The following is a 12,278-nucleotide window of genomic DNA, read 5'->3' as shown; positions in this document are numbered from 1 at the left end:
AAAATCAGGTAGGGTATCTGCCCTCAGCATTCCCTTCTCTGAGTCAACCATCCTTACTTAATTTAACTTTTTCCTATGATTTGGTGATCAGTAATTTCCCCATCTGGACCCATGCTTACCTATGCTTTGGTCTTTTTGGACCCAAGGGCAGGACCTTGTCTGATTCTAATAATTTTCATATGATCCCATTTCATTCACAGTGCCACCTTGCTGAGATGCTTCTGGATCCTAATTTACCCTGCATATAATAACTGTTCTCTTAGCTTTTTCCTTCTATCTTTTCTTTCTCAAGTTTCAAAATTATGCTTTCAGTCTGAATGATTACTAGAGTAAGAATTACCATTTACATAGCTCCTTACATATAATCTCATTTGACCCAAGTCATTGATAAGAACATCTACTAGGATGAGATCAAGAAGAAAAAACTCAGAAGATTTGTATGAACTGATACAGAATTGAGTGAGTAGAAGCAAAGGATAGTTCATGCAATCATTATAATGCTGCAGCGGCAAAGTTCTTGGAAAGTCTTCAGATTCTAATCAAAGCACTGACCTACCAGGACTCCCAAAGATACTCAATGACATAAGACCATTACTTCTTACACTAAGATAGTGAACTCAGGATATGTACTGGTAGGGATTTTTTTTGGGTATAGCCAATATAGGAATTAATTTTGCTTGATTATCCATATTTGTCACAAGAGTTTTCTTTTTCTTTAGTGGTGCGGGCAAGAAGGAGGAGACAGAGAAATTGGATTTTGATTAATTGAAAAAAATTAAATTAAGAAAAAGGTAATTTAGGCCACAGCATCAAATATACAACTCCAACACTCTCGAGTGCAGTCTGAACCAGATTATATTGTAACAAGACTGACAAAAATATAACACAATAATAATATTCCATTTTAAAACCAGATTAATATGTGGACCATAGTAATGCTTATGTTCATATTTAGGCCAAGAAAAGGTCATTCCCCTCTCTGTGCCATATGCTGCTACAGTCTGACTTGCCCAAACTCATGTTCTCAGCCCACTGTTTCATCTCTCTCTCCTGCTCTTCATTGCACCTCCTCCTCCAGTGTCTAGGACAGAAATTGTGGTTTTGTAACCCCAAAAACTCTATGAATTTTGTGAGTTGGTAACAGGACTGAGAAGGAAAAAGAAACTCTGAAGTCACAGATAATCTTTCTAGGTCTTACTGCCCATCAGTATGACTAGTAATGCAAAGGTCTGCCATCTTGTACACGGGATTGAGACACAGTATCCAGCCAGAAGCCACTGTCACAGAGATTGGGTGCAGTGCTCAGGGAGCTAACAGACAAGGGAACTGAGGCAGTGGTGAGATGCCAGAGTCAGCCAACTGATGCAGAGACAATTCTACCTTTACCTGGACCAGAGCCCAGTCTGACATCAGGCATGCACTTGTGCACTATTCCATGTCGCAGAAGAACCACATGGATGCAGAACTGAGTTTTTCTGCATCAACAGAGATAATATTAATTTTCCTCTTGACTTTTGCTCAGAGCCAGTCCCAACACGTTGTCAAAGCTTACATTCTAACCAAGGCTAGAATCCATTTCTGTGCACTCATAGCATCAAGTGAAATGGACTGAAGGCAAGTAACTGTCCTCTTAGCAGTTCAGGGGCAGTCATTGAAGCTGTGATTTTAGAAACTGGAAGGCAAAAGGGACAGAACAACAGCCTCATCATCACCATCACTACCAGCAATAGCTCGCTTCTTTTTGAACCTAAAATGTAAAAAGAACTTTCTCCACACAGAATTCTGTGATATGGGAGGTGGAAGATTATCCAATTGTTCAGATGCAGAATCTGAATCTCAGAAAGCAAGAGGGACACCTGAGGGTGCACAGGGGATGGAAAGCAGAGTCAAGATTCTAGCTCAAGTTTCCTGATTCTGAGCTCAGAGCCCCTTCCACCACAACACATAGTGCCAGGATACCCAGAATGCCACTTCTCTTTGCTTCGTCCATGCTAGAGAAGGCCAACAAAAGACAGACAAACAAAGCCAAGGGCCTGCAGCTACTCACCAGAGACTGTGATATTGATGTCTTTGCTGCTAGACAAGCCAGTGACAGAGTTAGATGCCTTACAGGTATAGGTTCCAGTGTGATTCAGAGACACATTAGCAATAGAGAGTTTGGATGAGGATGTCATCTGAATTCCATCGAAAAGCCAAATGAATTGGGCAGGTGGGTTAGACTCAGCAGAGCAATTCAACTCAATAGTTGCCCCTACAGGGTAATGAGGGATTCTGGAGAAAATAATGGGGGTATCCGGGCCATCTGGAGCAAAGAGAATGATTCCATATTGAAAAAAAGGCAGAGGAGAGGGGGTTTTCTTATTCTGTAACTCATCACCAGGGGCTATTATATCTCCCTGATTCTCATCTGAGCTGGGAAATTCACAGCTCTTCATCCACTCAGATTTGGACCTGAGGCCTCTGAACTTGAAACGTCTCAAGGCCTTCTTTTGCTCATGGCTGGCCCTACTCTATCACAGATGGAAAGGCATGATATGGCCAGTCTGGGCTCCCGAAATCAAAGAGTAATGGACAGCCCAAGGATTTGATCTTTAGCACTCAAGATCAGTGACTAGATGGGCTTGACCTCTGGGAACACACCCCCAGGTTATGAACATGCATCATGCAGAAAGAAAATTTACTCACAGGTAATATTCAGTGTGAATTCACTCTCACTGAAACTAACTGGGTTCCGGATTTCACACTTATAGGGTCCTTGGTCTTCCCTTGTGACTTTCATTATGGCGAGTGTCTTGTTATCCGGGGACAGCACTGTCCTGTCACCAGCTGGGGAGCTTCGGGTTATGAACCACTGGTATGTGACATCTTGAACTTCAGACTGGCACGTCAGGGAGACATTGTCCTTGTTCTCCACTGGGGCCATGTTGGTGCTGTTGATGAGAGGTTTGGAGAGTGGCTCTGTGCAGAAAACAGACAGAAAATGACTGGTGGTTTTTCTTACCCTTTCAACCAAGTAGCAGGTTTGGAAGTAATCTTCATAAGATCTCAGAAAGGCCAGAGGTTCTGGAAGACTGGACAAAGAACCTGCGATTTCACTGGCACAGATGCTGCTTTCTCTGAAGTGGATCAGGTTCTCCACTCTTCTCTTAGACTGCACTTCAAGAATCCAGAATCATTTCCACACATTAATGAGGATATTGGTGAATGTTAAAGAGCACAGGGTCATGGGGCCTGGTCCTCAGAGAGAGAGAAATGTTACCTAAGTCCAAAGGAAAATAAAGCTAAAGGAAGAAATTGGAAATAGATGTGTAAGCAGCAGCATGCAAACAAAAGATTTCTGGTCTGGGTGTCAGGAGACTCCCATGTCCTAAAATCGTCAATCACTCATCACATCCCCTGCACCTAGGGCCATGTCTTGCCCATAGCAGCAAATAAGACCCAGAATTTTCAGAATATTCATTAATTTTATCCTATGGTATAGAGGGTCACTGTCAGTGGGGAAACTCTGGGTGAGGAATAAGACCCTTCAGCCCAGAGGGAACCTTTAGACAATGTCTGCTTCGGCTCCCCATTCTCCCCTAAGGGCTCTCGACCTTCCTGAAAAGTCAGGGGGCAGGGACAACCCGTTGTGTGATTTAAGCAGTGATACCAGGTGGGAAACTACATGCAGTTGTTTATATGGTCCAATGTATGCAATGTTGTTTTTGTTAGATTATATAAAGGGGAAAGTCCTTGAAATAAACAGACTCCATTTTTCCATCCTTCTCAGGAGTCCTGACTCATCACTTCCTCCCCAGGAAGGTATATTTTAATCACCCCAGCATGGGGGCTCTAGAAAGCAACATTACGTTTTGTCACCCCAACTTGTCACCCTCTAGAAAGCAGGACACAACACTATGGCTTCTCCCCTTTCCTCAGAAGTTTTCTGTCCTATATCTGAGAATGTTGAAGGTGATTTTCAAGATCCTCTCCAGCTTAGGGATGCTGTTATCCTCGGAGGCTGAGGCAAGGGGGACTTTCTTGAACCTTCATGACCCAAGGAGGACCCAGATATGGACCTTAATCCTGGGTCCTCTGTAGTTGATAGGTCAGCCTTACCACTAAGAAAGGTGTGTGTCCAAGAACAATTTCTGGGCCAACTGCAGCAGGTTCATGGGAGTCCCTCTTAGGTCATTCTCCCTCAGCTCTCTGAGGATTAATTTCCAAAGAGAACTAAGTTAGAAATATTAGAGCTTTTCCAAACTTCTGTCTCCTCCATTTTGATGGAATTTACACTCCCTCTGATGGGCCCTTTTAAAAAGCTTAGAGTGAGGGAAAACATACTTCCTTTCTTACAAAGCTTCTTCCTTGTATCCATTGAGACGATGGGGGATTGGCCAAGCATCTGACAGGGCCGAGGTCAGCTACCACCTGAGGTGTGGTGAGGACATGCTGGGCAGTGAGAATGCTCCTGGGATGGAAGGCACAGCTGGCTGCTTGGGAAGGTGCCTTGGCAGCCCCTAAGGATCTTCTGCCTGATGTGGAGAGTCACTAGTTTTGGACTTAGAGCTAAAACCATGTCAAGTTATCAACTGTGTGACTCATTAGCAAGTCATTGAAGGCCTCTGTGCCTCAATCTCCTCACCTGTAAAATGGGATAATAGTGCTCACCTCACAGTAGTTGGGAGGATGAAATAAGACCATCTATGTAAAAGCTCCTTGTAAAGCGTAAGGTGTTGCACAGAGGTGAGCTGTTCCATGTTCATAGGGAGGCAGGTCCTAGTTATAGAGGCTTAGGCTTGAGGGGCAGAGGGGGGATAGCGAGGCTTGGAAGAAGTGCTTTCTGCTCAATACTCTGAGCAATTCTGACAGAAGCTATGGATGAGGAGTCATGGGAGAGAGGAGCAGGACATGGGCCATTTGAAAACTAGATACTGTTCTTTTCCCACTATGGGCCATGGTGGAAATAACCCCGGGTTTGAAGTAATAGGGTCCTAGATTCAACTCCTTTGTCTCTATGTGCTCTTAGCCAAGTCCCTTCCTTTTTTTAGCCTCAGTTTCTTCCTCTGTAAAGTGGGAGGATGGCAGTAAAGGATCCTCAGCTCCTTTTCCAGGGAAAAATCAGGATTCCATCACCCCTGCATGGCCACAGGTCTCTACCTTTTTTGTGTCTCTCCAACCCACACATCACACTACTAGGAAAACAGTCAGAAGTGTGCCTGGATTTGACGCTGTCACACCTCTCCTCAAGGATCTTCAGGGGCTCACTATTACCTACCGCCTCAGGGGAAGAGTCTTTCACTGATGTTCAGACCCCTGCACTCCTTGAGCCTTCTGTCCTGATCCCACTTCTTCCCCCACGTGTCATATCCTCTGGCCAACCTTGATGACCATCTGCCTCTGAAACGTGCCCCTGCTGGCCTAGGATCACAGGGCAGAGGGTTACAGTGAGCTCACAGGGACCTCAGGGTCATCAGGACTCCTGGCTCCTCCCCTTCTCTGTCTCCTGGGGGCCTTGGGCAGTCAGCCTGAGGAAGCCTGTGGGCCCTTCTCAGAGTCATGGTTTTACATCCATGAAATGAAACACTCAGGGTTGGAAAGAAAATCATGTTAGTGAAAACTGAGATATAATTTTTTCCCTTCCATGTTTATGGAGCTTCTGAAATCTCAGATCCCCTGATCCAGGTGAGGGCCCTCATTGGTACAGATGGCTCCTGTATTGTCACTTGTGTTTGATCTAACAGACAGTAAGTAGCAGAGCTGGATTTGAACCCAAGCCCCCGGACTCTAAGGCCAACCCTCTCTCCCTCTTTGGCAGATGCTCAAAGCCCAGACCTTCCATGAGCAGCCCATTGGCCCAGAAGTAGATCTGGAGGGCAGGTCCCACTATGCCTGATTTCTTAGGCTTCTCATGTCCTTTCCACCTTCCTGTTTATATGTTTCCTCAACAGACCTTGGGCTCCTTGACGGAAGTGATTTACTTCCTTATTTTTTGCCTGCCATGCCCCATGCCCAGGCCAGTTCCTTTGGATGCAGTAGGTGCCTAAGCAATGCTTGAGAATCACCAGATGGAGGACTTCTAGCTCCTTTCTCTGCAGTATCCTCTGCTCCCCAGTTCAGGGACAGAAAGACAACCGGCAATGACTGTCAGAGGCCCCCAATCCTGACTCCTGCCTCTCACCTGTAGCCACTGAAGGCATCCTGCCACACACAGACTTCTGGGTTAACTCTCAGCCCTGCCCACCACGGAAGCAAGTGCCAAGGGGCCTGGGCTGACCCTCCTCCCAGTCAAGCTTCCCTGTTGAATGGGCAGCTAGTCCCTACTGGAAGATGGGCCGTCCTGGAGAAGTCCCTCCCTCCTGAGGTGACCCTGCAGGTAAGAGGCCATGAGGGTGTGCAGTAGACAGAATGCTGGATGTGGGGTCAGGAAGCCCTGAAATCGAATCCTGCCTCAGTTACTGACCAGCTCTGGCCACATCACTCACTCTCTCTTTCTTTTTCCTCATTTACAAACACAGCACCTCCGTCTCAGGGTCCTTGTGAGAATCAGGTGAAATATGATGCCCAGAAATATGAGCCCTCGAACACCTTCTGGCTCCACAGAATGACAGCCCAAAGCTCTCCTTGTCGGGAATGTTGTCCTTCCTTGGAGTCCCAAATGACCTCTTGGTTTCCCCTGGGCCCTGAATTGGTTTTCTCCTCATGCAGCTGGGGCTCAGCATGGAACCCTCTGTCCCAGGCTGACCCTTCCCAGAAGCCCGGAGCCCCTGATCTTGCCCATTTCTCTAGAAAATGAAGGTGACACAGGGGTCCTTCCCCTGGGGGCTCCCTCCCAGCTCTGGAAGCCTCAGAAGAACAGGAGGTCCTGGGCACCAAGTGTTGGGAGTCTGGCTCTTGGGTTGTGGGTAGTCTGGACATGAGCTCACCTGGGCCCAGCGGTCCTCAGACCCAGCAAAACTCCCCCCAGACCCAGCAATGCTCCCTCAACCCCAGTAGATTTTTAACTATCTTAGGAAAGGTGGACTTCAGAGTCAAGTTGCCTGGCTCAGGAACAACTGAAAGGGGCCAGAAGCTCCTCTAAGCCTTCAGGGCCCTTCTTAGTTTCATATGGTCTGGGAAAGCTGGCAGGAAGCAGGTAATTACCCCCCTCCCCCAGTAATAATAGCTTAGAGCCTCAGAAGCTAGTGACCTCTGACCTCTCCAGTGCTCCCAGTGACCCATGATCACACTGATCTGGCCGGGGGGTGGGGGGGTTGGGGGGGGGGGGGGGGAACTCATGCTCTGCATTCTCCCTGCTCCCTTAGGGGAGCTTCTCATCCCAGAGTGAGAGAGGGAATAGGAATGAGACATGGCCCAGGGGAAGGGCAGCACTTACCATACACTGTTAAATGTCCTTGTGCAACTATTATGTTGCCTTGAGAATCAACAATGAGTACATGGTAGTCATCAGAGTCATTGAGGGTGAGGTGGGGGATGAGCAGGGAGCCATTGGAGAGCACCTTCTCCCGGATATCTGCAGGCTCTTGCACTCCAGTTTCAACCGTGTAGCGAGCGATCTTGTTGGTTTCTGCTACTGCTTTTCTGTACCAAGTATAGAAGAGAGCCCGGCCTGAGAAGCCCTGGATGTCCAAGGTGACATTGTGGTTCACTTCCCCATAGGGAGGGTTTGGAACAACAGTGACCTGAGCAGATGTTGACTGGATCCAGCAGCTGAGGATGAAGGCTGAAAAGGGAGGAAGGCAGAGGTCAGCAGGGTCCCTCTGCCCTCCTGAAAGACCAAGGCCACTGAGCTGTCCCTGACATAAGGGTGGGGGCCGCTCCGCCTGCGTTGGGGGCTGCTGGGAGCTCAGTGGGGGTGTTTGCAGGGAATCCTGGATCTGCCCATCACATGAAGGCCCCAGCCTCTGCAGAGAGCTGCAGAGCCTTTGGTACGTGACACATTTTCAGCTCCCTCCCTGGCTTGTTTCAGAACATATCTGCCAGTGAGCCGGGCAAGGCAATGGAGGAAAAAAGGAAGCCACAAAATGTTGTGACTGAGAACAAAAACCAGACTTTAGAGATTCCTGAACCCAGTGCTCTCAATTTACAAACAAAGAAACTGAGGCCCAGAGAAGTTGAAACATCTGACTGATATGAAATAGGAAAAGGCAAAGATAACAGTTGAACCCAGATCTCCTGACCCCAAACCCAGGCTTTAGTGAAAAAGCCCTAAACCCTGGGTTCATTTTAAGGCTGACTCCCAGACATCACTGTGAAAAAGCCCTTGTTCCAGGTAAATCCAAGCTAGGAGTCTAGGAGACCTGACCATGGTCACACAGCCAGTACACATCAGAGGTGGGATCCACACCTAGGTCTCTGCTGACTATAAGCTTCCCTTCCTCCCTTCAGAGGTATCTCTATTCCAGCATTGGACATTGCCCTGAGTGTTAGGATGTGGATGGATAGCTTTGGGCTGCTGTTACCTCCCCTGCCCCTGGTCAGGAAAGACTCTCTGGTCAAGGCTTCTTAGGCTGTGCCTTGGACAGAACCCCTGGGACTGGTCCCCTTCCCCTTGGTCCCCGTCTCCATATGGGTCAGAGTTCCACCAGCTGTCTCTGCCCTCCCCTGGGCTCCTGCAGAGCTGGAGTCTCACCTGTGATCAGGAGCCCCCTCCAGGGGCTCCCTGCCCTGCATTGAGGCTCTGAAAGGCTCTCCATGGGGCTGGGCTGTGTCTGTGTCACCACTGTCTCCTTCCCAGGAATCTCTCTGCTTTCCTGAGCTGTGTCTTCCTTGTACAGGTTCAAGGGCAGACCCTGGAGGTGTCCCTGCTGCTGTCCAGGCTGGAGTTCTTCTATCTGCCTCGATCACACGGACCCACAGGATAGGGATTTAGCCTCTGACTTTATCCTCCCTCCTCTCTCTTCCCCCCTCCTCTTTCTTCCTCTCTCAGCTGCTGCTGCTGAGCTCAGAGCCCCTCCCCAGCACAAATCCCTCCCACTGTCCATGGAGAAGTGGTTCTGTCCCCCAGGGGAACATGGCTCACTGAGAATTACTTACTGTCCTATAGAACTGATACCTGACCCCAGTTCCTTTATTTCCCTCCTGGAGTAGACAGTGTTTAGACCCCAAAAGATGCACAGAGAATGGAGGCAGAGCCACTGAATGTGCTTGGGGCCTTTAGGACCTCTGGATCCTGTCTCCCTTCCCCTCTCCTGTCAAGGCAGGTAACAGGGCCCTGGCTCTTCCTTAGGTGCTTTACTGTGGTTTCTGGGAGGATCCAACAGGGCTGGGAGTGGGAATAAGGGATGATGCAGACTAGAGCTTCTCCCCCCCTGGTGGGAGCAGTTTGGGACCATCTTCTTCCTAGACCCCTCCAGGACTCCCGCCTCAGACACTTTGTAGCTTTATGACCTCGGGCAAATTCAACTATCTGCCTCTATTTCCTCAACTGTGCAGTGGGAAGGGTAATACTAGCATTCATCTCCCAGGCTTGTGTGGAGGCTCAAATGAAACAGTATATACAATTGGACTATTTGCTACCTAGAGGAGGGAGTGGGGGAAGGGAGGGGAAAATTGAAACACAAGGTTTTGCAAGAGTTAATGTTGAGTAATTGTCCACGCATATGTTTTGAAACATAAAAAGTTTTAGTAAAGGAAAAAAACCCTATATATATATGTGTATATATATATGTGTGTGTGTGTGTATATATATATATATATAACACAATATGTTATACTATTATATATATATATATATATATATATAAATAATCATACAGCACAATGAAGGAGGACCATTAGCCATCCTTTGGGAAGAGGGAGTGGTGAGGGCACAAAAACTTGAACCAAGATGGCTCTGGATGGAGCTGAATGGCAAGCATTTTTTTTGAGAGTGGAGATCTAAGAACTGAAGAGGTCTTTGATTAGGTTGGTCAATAAACATTTTGTAAGCACCTACTAAGTTCCAGGCAGTGAGTTAAGCCCTGGGGAATACAAAGAAAGGTAAAAGTCCCTGTCTCCTAATGAAGGAGACAATATGGACAGGATTCTACAAATAAGATCAATTGAGGACAAATTAGACAAATTAGAAACTATCTCAGAGGGAAGGTGCCAGCATTAAGGAGGGAAAGGAGGGGAGGCTTGAAGAAATTGGGAGTCAAGAGTAGGTACTACAGACCCAATTGGGCAGTCTCCCTCAAATCTTAAGTCTAAACCTTGTCTGAGCTCTATCCTGAGGCGTGGAGGGCAGAATCTCCACCATTATCCCTTTTGTTGCTTGTACTCTATGAAGGGAAGAAAGACTCATTAAAGAAAAAATATTTCCCAAAGGTGATAAAAACAATCTTGTGAGTCTGCAAAACCAGCCCAGATTTCCCAGTGTGGAAGAGGAGCGGGTGAGTGACTAGCTCCTGCTCACACAGGGGAGGAGTGGGAACCAGATAGGAAGTTTTAGTACATTAAGCCAAGGGCTGTGGATCTGTAAGGTCTGGGGAACAGGAAGAGGAAATGTGTGTCAAGGGGCCAGATGCAATGACATCCTCTCCCTCCACAAAGATAAGGTGAAATCACAAGATCATTGCATTGTGGACTTTCATTACAGTCTCACCCCAAGTGAAGGTCTTTAGAAACTTCAACTTTACTACATCAAACCAGAAAACCAAGTTATGATGTCAAAAACCCAAGGTTATAGTTCCCCTATCAAAGATCTGCTCCTATTGTAGATCTTTGCTAACTCTTTTTAGGGGGCTAAATCCCTTTTAGATTTAGCCCACCAGTTAATGATCAGTCTGCTAAACTTCTCTATTCATTTTAGTCCATCAGTCAATGGCTTTATCACAACTCCTGGCATCTTTCCTTTAATAGTGTCTTCCTCCTGGTTGATTGTGAGCTTCACTAGGGAATTTGTCTTTCCTCTTGTTAAAGGCTAAAACCCCTTTCCTTGCTGAAGATGATCATGGATTTAGCCTGTTCTTAGCTGTGTAATAACGTCTTTATCCTTTGATTTATAGGTCTATGCTTACAAATTCTTTTGGGATGACTTGTGACAGGGGCTCTTATTAACAATATATTTGGGGGGTCTCACCCTGTCACCTGGTCATTCATCATTCTAGAAACCCGGTATGGGAAGAGTCTGACTGCACCTCATAACCTCAACAGTGTCTCCTAAAACCTGATAGCTGCCATCTTAGGAAAGGTTTTCTATTGGATGCTGTCAGTCATATGTAAAACTGGGGTCCTGAGAACAATGTAATGTGGGATGGAGAAAGTGCTTAATAAATGCTCATTGTTTTGTGATGGGGCAGCTTTAACAGTAAATCTGATTTTCTTTTTTTATTTTCAAAACATATGCCTGGATAATTTTCAACATTCACCCTTGCAAAATGTTGTGTTACAAAATGTTTCCTTTCCTTCCCCTCACCCCTTCCCCTAGACAGCAAGTAATGCAATGCATGTTAAACATATGCAATTCTTCTATACATATTTCCACAATTATCATGCTGTACAAGAAAAAGATCAAAGGGGGAAAAATGAGAAAGAAAACAAAATTCAAGCAAACAACCACAAAAAGAGTGAAAGTACTATGTTGTGATCTACATTCAGTTTCCACAGTTCTCTTCTGTTTGTAGATGGCTCTCTTCATCAAGACCTTTGGAACTGGCCTGAATCATCTCATTGTTGAAGAGAGCTACGTCCATCAGAACTGATCATCATGTCATCTTGCTGTTGCCACGTATAATGATCTCCTGGTTCTGCTCATTTCCCTCAGCATCAGTTCATGTAAGTCTCTCCAGGCCTTTCTGAAATCATCCTGCTGAATCTGATCTTTCAATACTTCATGGATGCATAACTTCCTTAGTGTGAAAAATCCTTCCACTGACAGAGATTTGCAGTCCTCTCTGTGTTTCTTATCAAACAGCCTGAGTATTGCTGTGACTAGGATATGCCATTATACTTGTGCTAAGTACCTCTGATTTAGCTCCCTGATCCTCCCTCACACAACACTTTCTCCAGCCATGATCTGAGCTTCTCCAGTCTGTTAGATCCTTCTGAGCTCAGCTTTGCTTCCTGCAGTAACTATCTAGGTCCCTGGACCAACTCCATCCTTCATGGAGGATCTCACCTACCTGTGAGGACATCACAGGTGATAGGGAGGTTATGGATGGCTTCAGCTCTGACTATATCCTCCTGGAGTTCTGTGTCCAATCATGGGCTCCACATCTTAAAAAAAAGAGCGAGATCTTCTCCAGTGGACGTGACCAAAATGGGAGGGGAAGTAAAATCATGTCATGAAAGTAAATTATTGAAATAACCGAGGAAAG

The 12,278-nt window shown here is 46.5% G+C and overlaps 1 protein-coding gene across 7 annotated transcripts in view; it reads right to left on the bottom strand.

Annotated features, from left to right (window-relative positions):
* Window positions 1–8,866, bottom strand: part of LOC127556356 (carcinoembryonic antigen-related cell adhesion molecule 5-like) — a 179,669-nt gene extending 170,803 nt beyond the window's left edge. For 2 of the 7 annotated variants that reach the window (XM_051989444.1, XM_051989446.1), the window contains exons 1-4: window positions 8,612–8,866; window positions 7,355–7,702; window positions 2,686–2,958; window positions 2,048–2,302 (exon numbers count right to left, since the gene is read on the bottom strand). In XM_051989444.1, the coding sequence (XP_051845404.1) occupies window positions 2,048–2,302; window positions 2,686–2,958; window positions 7,355–7,702; window positions 8,612–8,675 (940 nt within the window). In that variant the 5' untranslated portion in view covers window positions 8,676–8,866. The remainder of the gene's footprint in view (window positions 1–2,047; window positions 2,303–2,685; window positions 2,959–7,354; window positions 7,703–8,611) is intronic. The other 5 variants (XM_051989445.1, XM_051989447.1, XM_051989448.1 and 2 more) reach the window with 4 other exon arrangements.
* Window positions 8,867–12,278: the final 3,412 nt, after the last annotated feature.

This window comes from Antechinus flavipes, chromosome 3 (assembly GCF_016432865.1).
Source record: "Antechinus flavipes isolate AdamAnt ecotype Samford, QLD, Australia chromosome 3, AdamAnt_v2, whole genome shotgun sequence".
Lineage (NCBI taxonomy): Eukaryota > Metazoa > Chordata > Mammalia > Dasyuromorphia > Dasyuridae > Antechinus > Antechinus flavipes.
Note: the sequence above shows the minus strand (reverse complement) of the source record. Positions and strands in the feature narration are given on the sequence as shown.